Below are 20029 nucleotides of genomic sequence, written 5' to 3' on the forward strand. Positions count from 1 at the left end.
GCCCCCTAGCATCCAGTCACCATTTACTGTGACCTCTGTGCCCAGCTGGGGGCTGGGCATGACCCAGGCCTGGCCCTCGACAAGCCCACATCCAGTGAGACAGGAGGAGCAGGGGACAGATAATAGGAGAGGTGCGTGATACGATAAAGATGGGGACAAATGTAGCATGCAAGCTATAGAAGCAGCACCCTGATGCAGGCTGGGGGCAGGGTAGTCAGGGAAGGCTTCCAGGAGGAGGTGACACTACAGCTGAAACCCAAGGGAAGAGCAAGAAGGAGTAAGGTGAACAGGTAAGGACAGAGCAGACAGAAGCGACAGGATGCCCACTGTCAGGAGAGGAGCTGGAGCATGGGAACAGACCGAGGCTCCATGAGCCTGAATCCCTGAGCAGAGCAGAGGAGGCAAGGCGGCCTTCACTCCAGGGACAGTGGGCAGTCCCTGAAGACCAGGAGTCCCTGGTCTTGGTCCCTGGGCCACAGCCCAGCCCCCTGGGCCAGGCACGTCTCTGGCAGCCTTTGACCGAAAGCCAGGTGCTCCTCACTAGACATGGCCTCTCCTCCCCTGGAGAGGGGCCTGAGAGTGGAGGTGGGGTGGGTGAGCAAGGGAGGAGCTGAACAAAGCCACCAGACTAAAGAGCAGAATGAGCATCGGGGCCCAGGCTGGACACACGTCTGCACCTGTGTCAGGAGGGAGAGGGGAGACCGTGGGGCAGCCTTCCCAGGAGGTCTCCAGCAGCCCCCGGGGCATCCATATCACCCCCTTGGTTGAGCCAGCTCTGGGCACCAGGCCCTGGGTTGTCCTGAGGCCTGCTCTCATAGGGACAGGCAGAGGTAGAGGGGGTTGTGGTGTCCCTGCCGACAGGAGGGAGAGGAACAGGGGCCTGGCTGCCTGTTGCTTCCCACACCCACCCAGACTGCTTTCTCTGCAGTGCCCTAGATCTCCACGTGCCACCTGCCAGCTGGTGCTGCCTTTAGAAAAAGCAAGCGTGTCCTCTCAAGGGTCCCTGTGTTGGACAGAGCACAGTATTTCGGTCTTTAGCTACAGGTTGCAGTGTTGCTGCTATGGCAGGATAGTCCAGGCTGTGCACACCAGTCCCATTTGCAGGCAGAGAAACCAAGGCATAGAGAGATCTTTGTATCTTTGGTGGAGGCACCGAGGCATGGTGGGCCCAATCCACAAGTCCTCACCCCCAGCCCTAGTTCTCTGCCCTCAAGGCCTCTTTATCCCTTCTGGTGAGCTGGCGGTGAGCACCTTGTCTGTCTGCTGCTGCTGCTGCTAAGTCACTTCAGTTGTGTCCGACTCTGTGTGATCCCATAGACGACAGCCCACCAGGCTCCTCCGTCCCTGGGATTCTCCAGGCAAGAACACTGGAGTGGGTTGCCATTTCCTTCTCCAATGCATAAAAGTGAAAAGTGAAAGGGAAGTCACCAGTCATATCCGACTCTTCATGACCCCATGGACTGCAGCCTACCAGGCTCCTCCATCCATGGGAGTTTCCAGGCAAGAGGACTGGAGTGGGGTGCCATCGCCTGATGTTCACCTTTTTCTCTGAGCGGTGGGGCCAGTCCTCGCCTCAGGAACTAGCCAGTTTGCAACCTGTACCCTCTGGACTGAGTGGAGGGTCCACTTCTGAGCTCTTCCTCTGGAGTGGGCTGTGGTAGGTAGGGCTCCCGAGGAGGGGGTTTTGGGCGGCAGAAACAGACAGACGGCAGGTTTCCAGAATAAATCCACTGCAACAAACTGAGATGCCCCAGTCATTCACCTGCTGCTGCCAGAAGTTGACTATAAATGCCCGCAAAGACCGACATTAACTATAATTCAGTGGAAACTGACTCACTCTAGAATGTTCCACAGCACCCCCTGCACACAGCCACTGGTGTCCAGGCAAGTCCCCAGCAGGGAGAAATGAGAAGCCAGTGAACAGTCAGAGGGAGAGGCTGGCCCCGAGCTCCCCAGATCCCTTGAGTAAATCTCCAGGCCAAGTGGTATAAGGGAGCACCAGGTGAGTTATGTGTGGCCCTGGTACACAAATTGGTTGAAATACAGCTTGACTTTCTGTGCTGTGCCCTCTAGGACACCGAGGAAAGAGCCCTATGGGACTCTGGTAGAGAAATCTCTAAATATGGGGTCAAAAGCCCCCTGGGTCCCATCTGGGTCCTGCTCCAGACTTAACCTCTCTGAACCTCAGTTTCTTCATCAGTAAAATGGGCATGATGATAAAACTCATCTCATCAGGTTGCTGGAGAAGGAAATGGCAACCCACTCCAGTATTCTTGCCTGGAAAATCCCCATGGACAGAGGAGCCTGGCAGGCTGTAGTCCATGGGGTCACAAGAGTCGGACACGACTTGGTGACCAAACCACCACCACCACCACCACCACCATCAGGTTGCTTCAGTGAAAAAATTAGGTATGGGAAAGCACTTAAGTGACCTCTGTGTTTGTGAGGTGGCTGTTCCACTCCTACTTGGGGTGACTGCTGGCCTCTGAGTCATCTTCTCTCCAGCCCAGCTTCCTTCTTCTGTCAGCCAGGAGGGAGGAGAGAAGGTACCACGGGAGGTAGAGAGGAGAGCACACCTGAGAGGTTCCAACCTGTGCCAAGAGCAGGCAAATCGGCCCAGCCTCTGCTCTAGAGGGAGCCCCCCCACCAGCTAAGATGTTCCACAGGAACCCAGGGTAGACTCCCTCCCCCGAGACCCCTGTTCCCATATGAGCTGGGCAGGCACCATCTTCATCCCCAGCCACGCATGTTTTCCCTCCACTCCAGCTCAGCTCACTCCACTCCACCCTCAGGCTCACTCAGCACACACGACCCAGCCCCATCTGTAGCTTTTGACTCTCACTGCCCCAGTGGCCCGCTCCTAGCCCGGGCCTATCCTCATTCATTCATTCCCTGAATGTGCTGACATTTGTAGCCAGGCCTGGAACCCCCCGGGGTAAAGAAGATGCCGTCTGTAACCTCAGGAGTCGTGGTCCATTGAGGCAGACATGGAGACACCAGAAGGTGCGGACCCCAGTCCCCTCATGCTTGTGGACCACTGGGCCTTGGGTCTCTGCTTCACATAAGCAAGATGAAGACCGTGGTCCTCATTTAACCCAGAGGCTTGAGTCAGGACTGGGAGGTCTGGGAAGGAGCCATCCTGACTACAGGACGCTACTCAGAAGGAGGCAGTGGAGCTTAAGTTGTCCTTTTTCATCTCCTGAAATCATTCCCAGCATCACTCACAGCCATGGAAGGTGGGGTGGGAAGGGCCTCTAGGATCCTCCAGTCCAACTTTCTCCCTGTTTCTCAGCCCCTTCCATGCCCCCGGCCCTGACTGTCTGGAGCCAGCCTCCTGGTCCTCCCTTGCTCTCCATCCCTGAGCTTTCTTGCCAGAATGCTGGGCTTGGGGAGTTGATGGGTGAGCTGGGTGAGCTCTGGAAGCTGGGTCTGGTCTCCACCTAATTCTCCTGACCTGGTCACTGGCACAGAGTTTTGCTTTATCAAGGCTTCCCCCTCGGCCCAGCTGATTTTTCCTCCCTCTCCTTCACCCCAGCCCACTCCATGGGTTCCCACTACACTGACTTCTTGCCATTCCCCAAAGGTGCCAGGCCTTCTTAATCTCCAGGCCTCGAGACATGTGTTTCTTCTTCCGCCTCCACCTTGAGAACTCCCATTAATTCTGTGCACCCTTCAAGGCCCAGCTCAGCTGTTGCCTCCTCTGTGAAGCCCTGCCCTGCTTGCAGTAGTGTGTGCACTCCTCCCACCAGTCACCTAGGGCACTCTGTAGTTCAGCAGCTGCCCCTGTTTACATGCCACTAAAGCTTTCCAGGTGGCACTAGTGGTAAAGAATCTACTTGCCAATCCAGGATACCTAAGAGACGTGGGTTCGATCCCTGGGTCGGGAAGATCCGCTGGAGGAGGGCATGGCAACCCCCTCCAGTATGCTTGCCTGGAGAATCCCATGGACAGAGAAGCCTACCGTCTAAGCACATTCAAGACAGCGATCTGATCTTAGCTCTCCTAATGCAGCCTTATGCTGGGCACTGGGCCAGGTCATCAAAATGAATAGGAAATGGCATGTTTTTGAACTTGTTAGTGGGTTTGAATCCTTCTTCCTCTGTGGCACTGCCACTCTGGCTTAGTGTCCTCAGCTGTGAATGTCCCTGCCCCCTGCTGTCTATCCAGGAGAATCTTCCAGGGCCCCAGCAGGAGGCTAACTTCACCCTCTAGCAAATGCTGGGGAGTTCGGCTCTGGCCCACAGGTCAGAAGCAAGAGGGGCTATACAGCCCCCACCCCATCTGCTTTATGGAATATGCTTATTCTGAGCATCACTGCCTAGAGTGCAAGGTACATGGTGGGGCTTTAAAAAGCTAGGATCTCACAATCCGATAGGGGAAAGAAATTTGTGCCGATAAAATGGAGAAACATTGCCAGGCATAGAGGGCCAAGGTGTGCTTAGTGGCAGGGCATAAACTGCAATATATTCAGAGGATGGCAGCTTGCCCCCGTACACCAGAGGTCAAAGAAAGCTTTTTGAGAGGACAGGGGAGGAGACAGAGGAGGCGAGCTTAAGGAAGCACTTAAGCTGAGCCTTGAATAGCTGCTTGCACAAGTGGAGATGTGGAAAAAAGTCGAGGATTTTTGCTTGTGGGAGACGAGGCCATTCTGGGTGAGGGACTGACAGGACCAGAGCCCAGAGGAGTGAAATCCCAGTTAAATCCAATGGCCAGGCAGCCAATAGGTTTGGCTGCAGCAGAGGTGGCAGGCAGTCAGTGGAGGCCGACGAGCCCAGAAAGGAGTTGGGTGGGTGGGTGACTTTGTGCTGAGAAGGGGTTAGGGCCCTCACTGAGCACTGAGGACAAGATTCCTCTACTCTCTGCTGCTGCAGGGGCCACCTCAGGTTCCAAGTTAGATTCATTTTCCCATTAAAAGGGTGGAGCTTTCCCTCTTGGTGAGACATGATTTCTCTGGAGACTTCTCTGCCATCCTGATGAAGGAGGCAGAGAGGATCCCAGTGTCCCAGCCCTGAGATGCTCCTAGATGCCTGGACCTGCCTGTGCACACTGGTTCCACTCAGCACCTCCTCTCTGGGAGGTGGGCATTGTCCCTACTGAAGGTGGCAGAGGGAGGGGACCCTTAGGACAGCCTGCAGTGCACAGGGGGCTGTGGACATGGCTCCATGCCTCTGCGGGTCCCCTGAGGGATGTGTGCCTGCCTCCTCCACTCTTCACAGCACTCACAGGTGGGGGGCAGGATCTTCTCTGCCGAAAGCCCTTGGTGACAAATGGCCCCCCATGCCGACCCAGCCAGACCAAACCAGTGCAGACCTCGGAGAACAGCAGAGCATGCTGGATGTTGCCCAGGCCTCTCCTGCTCTGATGAGGAGGAGATCATTTTATGATGTTGCAACGACCATAAAATTGGCCTCTACTGTAAACAGCCCTCAGCAAAAAGGCTGCTGGAAGGAAATGTGTTCAAGATCAGACTTGCAAATGATTTCCCTGAATTGCAAAGTCTTGGTTATCTTACCCACCTTTACTGATAACACAAAGCTATATCCCTTCCACCTACTCCCATCCCTGGGTCCAATCTTTTCTTTTTTTTTTTTTTAACTTTTTAGAATGGAAAATCTCAAATAAATACAAGAGTAGGGAAAATAGTACTAGTACAATTGCCCTCAAGTTCTCCCCCATGCAGTCTCAACAGCTATCAACTCATGGACAACCTTGTTTCATCTGTACCCTTTCCTACTCCCACCCTCCAAATTATTTGGGAGTAAATCCCAATACCACACTATTTCCTCTGTAAATAGTCAGTATATAGATATAAAAATCAAGGGCTAAAAAGTCCCCACATATCATTCATAAAAAATAACAATAATTCCTTAATTGTATCAAGTATTCAGTCAGTGATCACTTATGATTGTCTCACTGATGTCATAAACTCTTTCCCAGTTCATTAAAAGTTATATTTTAATGAGTTTTGTAAGTCAAGTATTTAGTCATTAGTTCACTCCTTTCATTCATCCAGGTAATAATATTCATTGAGAGCCAGTTATGAGCTAAGTGCTATTGCAGACAATGGGGTGACAGCAGTCAATGAGACAGACATGGTCCTTGCCCTCAAGGGGAAGACAGCCGTTGCACAGGTCACTGTGAGTGTGATGAGTGTTCTGGAAAGGGAGGGACAGGTGCCAGGCAGCATGGGGTGAGGGAAACCCACTCAGACCAGGAGCTCCCAAAGCCTCCCTAAGAGGGTGAGTCAATGAGATGAAGCTGGAAAAGCACACAGGCCCAGGCTGAGCAGGGGGTGGGCTGATATCTAAACACTCTTGAGCAAGGATAGTATGTTGGCAGAGGCGACGCTCACAAAAGGCCCCAGTGCAGGCAGAGGGACCACTGTCAGTACAGGTATAATGATGTGGAACTATGTCAAGGGCTTGGGGAACAAGGAGAGCTGGCAGGGCCTGGGCTGGGAGTGGGTGGAGGGGAGGCTGGGCTCAAACACAGAGGGTCTTCAGTGTTACACCTGGAGTTTGAACTTTGCCTTGTGAGTGGGAGTTACTGAGGCTCTTGGCAGGAGAATGGGGTGGGGAGATCTGATTTGGGGAAGCACACTCTGGAGGTCAGAAGCCCAGGGAGGGTCAGTGGCACAGGCAGAGGGTTGCGCCTTAACAGGGGGCTGTGGATTTGGAGAGAAGGGGTGGCATTGGTTCAGAGAGGGGGCAGCTCTGGAGTTGATGGTAAGCAAGAAGGCAGGGCCAGTGTGCCTCTGGATTCCGTACTTGAGTACCTGGGTGGACAATGAGGCCACCAATGGAGCAAGGAAGAGCAGGTTTGGGGCACACAAAGAGGATGGGCTTGCCTGCAAGTCATTCTAGTGAGTATGTCCCCCGGGAAGTCAGAAATTTCACTCGGTACCCTGTGTACCCAGGAAAGGGGTTGGAATCCAGTGGTTGTGAATCCAGATGGTAAGGTCTAGGAGAAGGTGAAATATGCTTGGTTCTTACAGGACCGCTGTGGGATCAAATGAGAAAGTTGATATACATGAAAGGCTCTACAAACTGTAAATTGCTGTGCAATATAAGGATTATGCTAATTATTCCAGGACCCCTCATGCTACAACCTTCTACAGAGAGAGAAAGAGAGTGAAGTGTGATCCTGGGGACCCCATGGACCCAAGGATTGGTTGGGCAGGAGTTCTCCTTTGGACTCCTGCCCATTGTTGACACCCCAAATTCTGCCAGACATGAAGACGATGGGGTGAAAACACCTGGAGCCATCACCATCCTGGTGGGCTCCTCCAGTCCAGGTACCTCACCAGGTTCCCTGGGGCCCGCGCAGTGCACAGAACAGACCCCAGACAGAAGAGACAGGGCAGCAGCACAACCTAGAGGTGCAGCAGGAGGAGCCAAGCAGTTAGCAGCAGGGGACACTGAAGCCCCGAGCCAAGCAGCACCAGTCAGTGACCTGCTTCCTCCACTGACAGTTCCAGAAAGGGCTCCTGAGACAGAGAATACCACGTGGTCATTTCTACCTTTGGCCTCTTACCTCTTTGCTGCCTAACCCCAAGAGGTTGGCTCAACAGTCATTGCTTCTATTTTATTTTATATTTCTAAGCAAACAGGCTCATCAACTTAACTGGAGGTCAGTTTTCACTCAATGGCTTTTTTAAAAAGCCAAGGTTTAAGAAAAAGTCAGGACTGCAGTTTTAACAGTTTTATCCCGTTTAAGGATGTAAAAAGAGTCACCTTTCCATTATGCTTCCTTATCTTCCCAGTGCCTGACACCGGGAAGGTACTCTGCACAGCTTGTGGGTCACTGAGACCTCAGCCTCCTCCATCTGTCACAGAATGGGAGAACCCAAGATGCACCAGTTGCTGAGTGTGTAGCTGGTTCTGTCTTAGGCGCAAGGGGAAGCACCACACTCTCTCTACGTTAGTGCCTGGGTCTGAAAAAAATGGGAACCAGAGCCATCAGTTACACAGAAGAATCAGTGTGAAGCAGCACCTGCAAGGAAGTACAGGTTTGAGCTGAGCCAGAGGGATGGCGTTCATAATCCCTGCCCTGCCCCTGCCTCTCAGGTGGATCCCTGACCTAAGCCTGAGTTTCCACTGAGTACCCAGGTGTTAATAGGGTGAGGGAAGGGGAAATAAATAAGTGGAGGTAAGAAATTATATTTGAGTAAGATTTGCGGAAAACAAAGGGTAAGAGGTAGATGAGACCTCCATCTAACTGAGAAATGGGGCAAAGGAAGGGACAACCTTCCCTGTGGGAACCCCAGGGACTCTACAGAACCCAAACCTGGCTCTCTGAGTTGCTGGCAATCTCTGGAGAGCACACACTCTTTAAGGAACTGAAGGAATAGCTGCTTTCCTGGAAAATTTTTTTCAATAGAATTTCTTCATTCTACAGTACCATCAGTTGTCATTATAAAGTTGAATAGAATGTGTTCCTCATAGGTGAAGAAGTGTTATTACAGGAGAGAATCACAAACAACTGAACAATAAAGTCCTTAGAAACATGGAAGGTTTGACAGCATTATCAAGCACCTTGACCTAACTGGCATTCCTAGAATCTTTCACTCCCAAGCTGAAAAAATACACATTCTTCTCATGTACACCAAGTACTTATCAAGACAGGCCATATACTAGGTAATTAAACAAGTCACACTACATTTCAAAAGACCAGCATCTTACAGAGTATATATTCTGAACCCTCTGGCATTCAATTAGAAGTAAAACACATAAGAGATCTTTAAAAGCTCCAAATATTCAGAAATTAAATAATACCCTTCTAAATAACCTGTGGCCAAAGAGAAAACAAAAGCAAAATTATGACATTTCTAACTGGACGTTAATGAAAATACCACACATCAACATTTATAGCTTTAAAGACTTATAGCAGAAAAAATATATATATATACAATCAATGATTTAGGTTCCTGCCTTAAGAAGCTACTAAAAGAAAAGCAAATTAAACTCAAGAATAAAAACATTATGCTAAGTGTAGTAAGCCAGGCTCAAAAGACCATATATCATAGGATTCCATTTGTATGAAAAGGTCAGAATAGAAAAAATATATAAAGACAGAAAATGGATTAGTTGTTGCCAGGGACTGAAAAGAGAAGATGATGGGAAGAGATTGCTAATGAGTATGGAGTTTCTTTTGGGGTGATGAAAATATTCTAGAATTAGTGATGAAGATTGCACAACCTTGGAAATATACAAAACTCACTGATTTGTACACTTTCAGTGAGTGAACTCTATGGTTTGTGAATTATGTTTCAATAAATAAAAATACAATCTAAATGATTAAATCCACAGATAATAAAAGGAAAGAAATAGAAGACAACACAGAAAAATAACAGAGTTCTTTAAAAAAAAAAAAAAAGGTAAAGTATAGCAAGATTGAACAAGAAAAAAAAAAAAACAAGAAAACACAAATTACCAATATCAGAAAGGTAAGAGGGGATATAATTACACTAAAAGGAAAATGAGGGAATATTATGAATAATGTTATCTCAATAAATTTCTACAACTCAGATGAAAGTGACAAATCCCTTGAAAAATAACTGACCAACACTGACACAAAAAAGTCCAGTACCTATTAAAGACATCAACTTTGTATAACAAGGATAATAATGAGGTTGATGGTGGTGGTGTAAACCGCTTTTCCATAAAGAAGACTTCAGGTCTGGATAGGTTCATGTGTAAATTCTAAAAAATACTTAAAGAAAAAATAATGCTAATCTTACACAAACTCTCAGAAAATAGAGAAAAACAAACACTTTGTAACTCATTTTTGATACCAAAATCTGATAAAGATTTTGTACAAATAGAAAATTAGAGCCCAATATCCCTCAGGAACAAAGATGTGAAAATACTTAACAAAATATTAGTCAGTTGAGTAGCAGTATACGAAAGAGATAGCACATCATGGCAAGTGAACTTTATCCCAGGAATGCAAGGTTGGTTTAAAATTGTAAAAATAATGACTGCCTAGAATTCTAGTATCAGTGTTGAATAAAAGTGGACAACCTTGCCTTACTTATGATATGGATATAGAAATGGCCAATTAACACATGAAAATGTGATCATGATTAGTCACTGGAAAAATTAAACTCAAAAACCAAAATCAATTATAGCTTCACATGCACTAAAATGAAAAGTCTGACAATAACCAAATGTTGGCGAGGATATAGAACCATTATTTTTTTTACATTGTGGATGGGATTATAAAACAGTATAATCACTTTTCAAATCTGTTTGGCAATTTCTTCCAAAGTTAAACTTAAACATATGCTATAACCCAGTGATTCTGCTGTTAGATATTTCCCCAAGAGAAATGAAATGATAGTTGCACAAAAATTCTTTTGCAAGAATGTTCACAGCATCTTTACTCACAACATTTCATGACATTGAAACCATTCCCAAAAGTATGAACAAGAAAATGGATAAACAAATTATTCATACCACAGAAATTGCTCAACAATAAAATTGAATGAATTACTGATATATGCAACCACAAAACTGCATTTTGGGTGAATCACAAAAGTGTTACAATGACGGCAAGAAGTTAGACATACAAAAAAGTACATTTTGTATGATACCATTTATAAAAGTTTAAAATCAAAAGTTAGAAATCAGAGCAGTGGTTTACCTATGAGGGGTAGAGATTGATGGAGGTGGCAGGGCGGGGTGTGCAGGGAGGGAATGTCTTGAGAATTGGAAATGTTCTTCATCAATGTGTCTTAATTATATGGTGAGCACAAAAGTATATGCATTTATCAAAACTCATTGAGTTGTGCATTTGAGATCTGTGAATGCAATACTGTAAAGCAATTATCCTTCAATTAAAAATAAATAATTTTTTAAAAAAAAATCTGTGAATGTAAAATTTACCTTGTTTAAAAAAAGAGCTAATCATACCTAAAATACCTAGACTTTGAAAAATATTACATAAGGTGAGGTAGAAAATCACTCCTGATTATATACTACTAAAAATAAGCTACAAAATGTGATTCATAATAGAGGAAACCATTTTTATATTTAAGACACAACTTAAATGTCAAAAGAAAAAGCAGGACTCTTTAGCAGAATAATAGCTATCTTTTAACTGGGTAATGAGCTATGTACTAGGTGTATAAGCACTATCATTTTCTCCATTTTATCAATGAGGAAACTAAGACAAAGGCTGGTTAACTTCTTCAAGAGCACACGGCCAGCAAGTGATAGAGCTGGGCTTCGAACTCAGGGAGCCTGGCCCACGAGCCTTAACCACCATCCCGTGGCCCCTTGTGCTTGTAAGGGACTTGCTGCTTTACTCAGGCTTTCACAGAAACAATCTCTTACTGACCCTCACACTGGTTCCAGGATGTAGGGTTGTCCAGGTTAATTGCCCCCAGTTTAGAGATGATGGGCTTCCCAGGTGGCACAGTGGTAAAGAATCTACCTGCCAATTCAGGAGGCACAAGAGAGGTGGGTTCAATCTCTGGGTCAGGAAGATCCCCTAGAGGAGGAAATGGCAACCTGTTCCAGTATTCTTGCCTGGGAAATCCTATGGACAGAGGAGCGTGGCAGTCTACAGTCCATAGGGTCACAAAGAGTCACGCACATCAGAGATGATGATTCCGAGACCCCAGGGGTTGAGTAGCCAGCTCCAGGCCTCCAGCCTGAGCCTCAGTTCAGTCCAGTTCAGTCGCTCAGTCGTGTCCGACTCTTTGCGACCTCATGAATCGCAGCACGCCAGGCCTCCCTGTCCATCACCATCTCCCGGAGTTCACTCAGACTCACGTCCATCGAGTCAGTGGTGCCATCCAGCCATCTCATCCTCTGTCGTCCCCTTCTCCTCCTGCCCCCAATCCCTCCCAGCATCAGAGTCTTTTCCAATGAGTCAACTCTTTGCATGAGGTGGCCAAAGTACTGGAGTTTCAGCTTCAGCATCAGTCCCTCCAAAGAAATCCCAGGGCTGATCTCCTTCAGAATGGACTGGTTGGATCTCCTTGCAGTCCAAGGGACCCTCAAGAGTCTTCTCCAACACCACAGTTCAAAACCATCAATTCTTCAGCGCTCAGCTTTCTTCACAGTCCAACTCTCACATCCATACATGACCACTGGAAAAACCATAGCCTTGACTAGACGGATCTTAGTCGTCAATGTAATGTCTCTGCTTTTGAATATGCTATCTAGGTTGGTCATAACTTTTCTTCCAAGGGGTAAGTGTCTTTTAATTTCATGGCTGCAGTCTTAGTACACGGCCCCAAACCTGGGCTAGACATGGCTCTTTTTCTGCACACAGGGCCCTGCCTCCCCACAGTCATAGAAGTAGCTAGCCTTTGAAAAGGAACAGGCTGACTGGAACTGGGGAGAATGAAAATAGCAGTGTCACCCCCCTTGAGTTGCTGTGGGGGATCAGGGGGAGAGAAGATTCTGGGGCCATCACAGCACTGTGACAGGGAATGGGGTGACTGCCAGGCCACCCTCCATACAGTCCACACCAGGCAGTGCAGACGGTGAGGTCTGGCTAATTTGAAACAATGCAAAGAAATAGTAGTGGCAGGTCTCAGTCACAAGCAGAGTGCTTTGCCCTTCTCAGCTCACACAGGGAAAAGAATAATGTCAGGTGCTGACTCAGCCCAGAGGGCTAGGTCCTGGGCAAAACTGCCATGTCCCTGAAGCTTGTCCTCAGGACATTCTCTTTCCTCTTAATGGTCCAGTCCCCTCAACCCCAGGCCCTCTCAGGATCCCAGGACACTCCCATTCACTCCAGGTCTCCCTTTGGGGGGCTGCTCCCTGAGGGGAGAGCCTTTTCATTCTTCCCTTCACCATCACTGTCTCTTGTCCTGCCTCCCGCTCCTTCCGGCTCCGTTGTCTGCTTCAACCATTCAAACCTTTGCTCAATCTGTTTTCTGCCTGAGTCCATTCTCTCTCCCTTTCCCTCAGTTTCTCTGAATTTCTACTTTCCATCAGACCTTCCAGTGTTAACTGCCCATACTCCTACAATGTCTCCATTGACCTGCTAAGTTGAAGTCATTTTTCTTTCTCCTGTGTTCTCAATTTATTTTCACTTTTTTTGCATACCAGCAACCAAATTTTGCCTTATATAGTAGCCTTTTACATGCCTGACCTATCCTCACCTTTGGATAGTAATACATTCTTCAGATCGCATCCTGATTCTAATTATCTTTGTGAAACACCCGGCCCACCCTCCTCCATGGCCAAATGACTGTGCTTTCAGCAGAAATAGAAGACCCTTTGCGTGCGAGAATGAGTGAGCATACACCAGCTCACAGCCCAGTCGCTACATGCCTGCCTATTCTCAAGGTCTGGCTCTAGCAAGGTAAACTGGAAGAGAGAGCTGTTTGGTGCAGATGGGATGTTTCGCACCCTTAAGTCACATTGCATGAAAGCTAGTGCTCCATCCTGCATGACGAGAGAAGAATCTCATTTAGGATAGTAGTGGCAGCGTGGATATTTCCAAATGGCAAATGAAATACAACTCACTTCAATTAAGCTCTGGACTCCTGGCCCACTCTATCTGGATATATCTGATGTCACGACACTCATTACAGTGTGATCACAGAGTCTGCTATTCAAACTTCGTTTATTGACTCAAGGAGGATTTTATTTCAAACCAAAGAGCTCAGCCCTATCCCATAAGCCTCCAAAGGAATGAAAAATGCTGTTCAATTTTCCCCATCTAATCTCCTGCTCATTCTATCCACAAAAGCCTCTCACCTGTAGGGAACAGCCATATCCTTTCTCTCAAGCTTTATTCTCGATCTCGGTGGCAACAATGGTGATTACATATTGGGATGTTCAATGGTTTTGTCTGAAAGTCATTTAAAATGGAGCTGAAATGTCAATAAGACTGGTATTGAGTAGACATTAAGTGGAAATGAACTTCAAATGAGTGAGTAATCCCCACTGATAACTTGGAAAGGGGCTCTGCTCTAGTGAATAGAAAAGGACCACTGGCATGATCGCTGCCCCTGTACAAATCCTCCTAAAAAGTGAGTTTCCAAAACTGCTTAATGACACTCTATTTTCTTAATAAGTTGTCCTTTACACTGTTCTGTACCATTGATTTGATTTTTTTCAGGAAACTTTTTTTTTTTAATATCTAGAGGCAAAATTTAGCTCATCCTGTTTGACAATATTCAACCACACTTAAATCCCCAGAGCCTAAAGCAATGAGGTTTTACTGCTTTTTGAAACAGAGTCCTGATATTTAAATTCTGCAGTGGCTGATTTCATGGTATTTTGTGTCTTTTCCAATGAGGCTGTAGGAAATAGACAAACAGAGGAAGGTTTGAACCCTGATGGCTTCAGGCATGTTTGAACCCTGATAGCATCTTGCACTGTCCCTCCCACCAGCCTTCCCCTCCGGCTGGGTTGCGCAGTCTCACTCCAGGAATCCCTTGAACACAGCCATATCCAGGCTTCATTACTGTCTTCCAGGATGAAAAGGCCTTTGATTATTCCGAGAAGCAGTCCTTGGGGGAGCCCCAATGCACAGATATGCTCACCTGATTCTCAATTTGTGTTGCGTATTGCCTGTGGGAAAAATTAAAAGAGGATCAGGTACCATCCTTCTTGCTTCCCTCTCCTCTCCCGGCTGCCTCGGGGTTTGTCGCTGAGATTTTTCCTTTCAGTTTTTTGTTTTGCTTTGTTTTGTCCCCGGTTAGTGCTTAACAGTCTTTTTCTCCCATCTGTCTACTCCATATCTACCTTTTTTCTCTAGCTTTTTCTTTATAGCTTTGTCCCCATTATCTGAGATGCCCCACATGCCTCCCCACATGCCCCCGTCCTCCAAGTGCACACACACATACATACACATAAACACACACACACACACACACCCTTCCTCAGACCATCCACCTAGACACAAACACCCTGGCTGCCTCCTTGTCAGCTCCATACTGAACTAAGACTTGCTTCTAAACTCTAAAAACCAGGCAAGCCCTGGAGATCTCTGTACCAAGCCTCATTATACAGATGAGACCACCAAGGCCAGAGGAGAGAAATGGGTCCCAGGGGCCTGGGGCCCCCTCACTATGGAGGATCAGAGGGTGCTCACTCCAGTGCCTCCCTGGCTGGGCGCTGATCCTGCCAGGCCTCCAGGTGTTTCCAGGGAGAGGAGCATGGCGTGCTCCCCCACCACCAAGTCTCACTTGAGTCCCCAGCCTGCCCACCAGTGACAGCCCACACTAGCCTTCAGAATGGGGCCGATTTCAAGCTGGAAGTAGCGCTTCTGTGAAATGATCCACTGGTTTAGGTTTGCTGTTGTTGTTCATTCGCTCAGTTGTATCCAACTCTTTGCAACACCATGGACTGGCACGCCAGGCCTTCCTGTCCATCACCAACTCCTGGAGTTGACTCAAACTCACGTCCATTGAGTCAGTGATGCCATCCAAGTATCTCATCTTCTGTCGTCCCCTTCTCCTTCTGCCTTCAGTCTATCCCAGCATCAGGGTCTTTTCCAATGATTCAGCTTTTTGCATCAGGTGGTCAAAGGATTGGAGCTTCAGCTTCAGCATCAGTCCTTCCAATGAATATTCAGAGTTGATTTCCTTTAGGATGGACTGGTTTGATCACTTTGCAGTTCAAGGGACTCTCAAGAGTCTTCTTCAGCACCACAGTTCAAAAGCACTGATTCTTCGGCACTCAGCCTTCTTCATGGTCCAACTCTCACATCTGTACATGACTGCTAGAAAACTGCACCACCTGGGAAGCCCTGGCTTAGGTTGGTGGGGACTTGAAAGCATTCTTTAAGTTATAAAAGTGAAGCACAGTCACTGAAAATGTCAAACTCAAGTGGTAACAGTAAAAAAAAATCAAAGCATGATGCTTTCAATATCTTCTCACTTCCCCTGCCCACTGATGACCACTTTTAATGGTTTGAGATCTTTGTCCATTCACAAATAAAAGAACAGTGTTTGGGGATTTTTAAATAAGCAATTTGCTGTCCAGGGAGGGCTGACTATAATTTCCTCTTTTCCCCACCAGGGCAGTCCTTCTACTCCCGGGTCCTGGAGAGCTGTGAGGATGTGGCTGACTTCGATGAGGTAGGAAGCCCTTGGGCACAAGTCCCTGCCCAGAGGGGAACCAGCACCTCTCTGCTTCCTGGGTGTGCACTGGGCCCACACAATGGGGGCGGCGTAGGTGGAGGAGCAGCCTGTCCAGAGCTCCTTGCTTCCTGGGAGGAGGCAATGATGAGAGCTGTGGAGGCATCTTCCTGTCCCCTCCACCCAGACCCCTCTCAGGGACCTCTGTACAGGAGAGCCCTGTGTGGAGTGACTGGCTTAGACAAGGGCCAATGGGCCCATTCAACAGGCCTAGAGCAGTTTCCCTTCCCATGTTCCCTGGGCATATGGAAGCCCTCGCTAATTGACCTGGCTTCCCACAAGTTCAGTCTCACCCTTCCTCTCCAAGAGTTAGTGGACTATTTCTCCCACTGTGTCTTCCCAGGAAGTTTTTTTTTATTCTTTGGAACCTGGGTTGGGAAGATCCCTTGGAGAAGGGATAGGCTACCCACTCCAGTATTCTTGAGCGTCCCTGGCGGCTCAGACAGTAAAGAATCCACCTATAATGTGGGAGACCTGGGTTCAGTCCCTGGGGTGGGAAGATCCCCTGGAGGAGGGCATGGCAACCCACTCCAGTATTCTTGCCTGGAGAATCCCCATGGGCAGAGGAGCCTGGAGGGCTACAGTCCATGGGGTCATGAAGAGTCAGACACGACTGAGTGACTAAGCACAGCACATAGTTATTTCCCTCTTTTTATTCCATATTTCTTATATTTGTGTCTTCTCTCTGTTTTTCTTGGTCAGAAAGAAAGAAAATCTTTTGCTAAAGATTTGTTTATCTCATTAATCTTTATAAGGAACCAGCTTTTGGCTTCATTAATCTTCCCTGTTGTTGTTCTCCATTTCATTGATTTCTGTCCTTTTCTTAATTATTTCCCTTCTGTCTATTTATTTTATTCTACTCTGTGGCTTGGAGAAGGAAATGGCAACCCACTCCAGTACTGCTGCCTGGAAAATCCCATGGACAGAGGAGCCTCGTAGGCCACAGTCCATGGGGGTCACAAAGAGTCGGACACGACTGAGCGACTTCACTTACTTACTTACTTGCTCTGTGGCTCTTTTCCTAACTTCTTGAGTGTCAAGCCTTTATTTTTACCTTTTCTTGTTCCTTAATAAATGTATTTAAATTTTGCTCTATGTACAGTTTTAGCTGTATTCTATAAATATTTACATATAATATCTTCATTATTATTCAGTTTTAAATATTTCTTACATTCCTTTATGATTTTCTTTTTAAACCCAAGAGTTATACAATAATATGTTGTTAGTTTCCAAATATATTTATGAAATTATAGCTCCTTATTTTATTCACTTCTAGTTTTATTGCATTATGACCAAAGAACAGAGTTTGTATGAAATTGATCCTTTGGAATTTACTGAGACTTTTCTTATGGCCTTAATTTGTGGTCATAAGTGCTCCTTCTGTTTAAGAGGAATTTGTTCAGTGTGGGGTTCTCTCTGTAACTCAGTATAAACTTGAGTTTATATTATATGAGGTCAAGCTTATTATTAATATTATTCAATTTTTCAGAGGTCCTGGTTATTTTTCTCTGCTTGATCTATCAATTTCAGTAACGATGCAATAAAATCTACTGCTGCAATTATTGATTTATATATTTCTCCCTGCAGTTCCATCAGTTGTTGCTTGATGTGTTTTGAAACTTACCAATTGCCTGTTACCTTCATTATGGCTGTATCGTCTTGCTTATTTTTCCTCCTACCAGTATTTACTGGCTTTCTATCTCTTTTATGTTGTTTTTGCATTAATTTCCATTTTATCAGATATTCAAGTTGTTATCTCAGCCATTTTATTTAGTTTGCCTGGCATATCTTTTTCAATCATTTCAATTTCTTAGTATGTATTATTTCATGCTCTCATTTTCAATCATACTATGTTTTTAAAGTCGAATGTGTCTTCTTATGGCATATATTATTAGATCTTATTTTTTTCCTCCAATATGAGAATCTCTATGATTTAATTGATTAGTTTAACCCATTTACCTGTGAAATTGCTATTACTATAAGGCTTATTTCTACTACCATCTTATTTTATATTTTCCATTAACCATACTTTCTATTTCTTGTTTTCCCCTACTTTCTAGCTTTCAATTGGGTAGATGGAATTTTTTTCTTGTTAGCTGAAAAGCTATGCATTCTATTTTTGTTTTCAAGGTAGTCACCCTTCCATACTCATATTTATGTAATCCTACTTAGCACTCAAACAAATAAGTAATTATAACTTTTCTTCATGTGACAAGTAACTTAATACTTTCTCATGCTTTGATTTTCCCACTTCAGCCCACATCCTCATGTTGATATTGTCTAGATTAGGATGTTAATTCTAGTTTATTATGATTGTGTGTTCTCTTTTTCCTGTATTTGTCCTAGCCGTCTTCGTTCTTTTGGAAGACAATAGTCTTCACCACGATACGTGATCACCTTTACTTCTCATATCTCTTGAAGTATCTCTTGGAATTGTTTTTCTTCTTATTTGAGTACCTCCTCCAAAAGCATTTTTAATTTGAACCTTTACGTAGCAAACTTTCTAAAGATGTATAAATCTGAGAATGTATTTCTTATTTCTTCAAATTTGAATGAGAATTTCACTAGATATGAAATTCTAAGCTTGAAGTTCTTTCCTTCACAACTTCAAAAATATCATTCCCTGTTAAATCCAGTGGTCACTGATTCTTGTCCGTTGGTGGATGATCTTTTATTTCTCTCTGGAACTCTGGAAAATGAAATACAATTCATTTATCTTTGAAGTTCTTGTGTTTTATTATAATGTGTCCTGTGGTGGGTTTCCTGATATTTCCTGTTGTGCGTTATTTTGTGAGCTCTTTCAAATCTAAGGCCTTTCAGCTTTCACTTATGATGGAAAATTCCATCTCCATTGTTTTTTTCAAATATTCAGTTTTTATAGTGTCCTTGCCTCTTCAGTTCCTATGATCAGATGTCAGTACTACTTCTAGCTCCATTTCTTAGCTTTTCTGTTTTGTTGTTGCTGTTGTTTGGTCATCCTTTCCTGTTGTCTTCTGAGGGAGTTCTTCAGATGGATCTTCCAGGTTACTAATGTTCTTTTTTCTTATGCCTCCCTAAACTTGTTTCATATTGCTGATACCTATTTTTATGGACCATTCATTCTAATGATTCTGCTCCAGTTGTATAGTTCAGCGTGTTGTCTTTCTTTTATAGGTGAGATACTCTCCCCATCTCTTTACTTTGCTCTGTTTGAACTCCCTTGGTATCAGCGACCCTGTCTGGTACTGAGCAGCCATCAGAGGCTGCTGTGTCAGTCTCTAGGGGCTGAAGGGCAGGCGAGAGCACCAGGGGGGCCCAGTCACCACAGTAAGAGTCAGGGTCTCATCTCTAAGTCTTAAAGAAGAGACATGGTTGACAGAAGGCAGGCAACACTTTTTAACAAACTAGCTCTGGGAGTTCAATGAAAGGAGGTATGAGGCAGCTGGTCTATCAACAGCTATTTGTATTAAACCTCATCCTAGTAGGGCTTGAAGTATCTCTTGGAATTGTTTTTCTTCTTATTTGAGTACCTCCTCCAAAAGCATTTTTAATTTGAACCTTTACGTAGCAAACTTTCTAAAGATGTATAAATCTGAGAATGTATTCCTTATTTCTTCAAATTTGAATGAGAATTTCACTAGATATGAAATTCTAAGCTTGAAGTTCTTTCCTTCACAACTTCAAAAATATCATTCCCTGTTAAATCCAGTGGTCACTGATTTTTGTCCGTTGGTGGATGATTTTTTATTTCTCTCTCACAATATTATTAGTCAAGGAGCAAGCAGCCATTGCCCCAGAGTAATGCCAGGAAGCGATAAGAACAGAACCTGGGAAGACTTCCTCCAACCTGCTCTCCCACGGCTGCTTCCCCTTCCCTCTCCCCTCCCCCCAACTCGCTCGCCTGTAAGCTCCACAGTCTTTGATCTCCCTGGGCTCCCC

General features: G+C 45.8%; 1 protein-coding gene across 1 annotated transcript in view; it reads left to right on the plus strand.

Moving 5' to 3' along the window:
* Positions 1-20029, plus strand: part of OTOF (otoferlin) — an 89677-nt gene that overhangs the window by 583 nt on the left and 69065 nt on the right. The window contains exon 2 of the mRNA XM_052647757.1: positions 15993-16051. Within this exon, the coding sequence (XP_052503717.1) occupies positions 15993-16051 (59 nt within the window). The remainder of the gene's footprint in view (positions 1-15992; positions 16052-20029) is intronic.

This window comes from Budorcas taxicolor, chromosome 11 (genome assembly GCF_023091745.1).
Source record: "Budorcas taxicolor isolate Tak-1 chromosome 11, Takin1.1, whole genome shotgun sequence".
Lineage (NCBI taxonomy): Eukaryota > Metazoa > Chordata > Mammalia > Artiodactyla > Bovidae > Budorcas > Budorcas taxicolor.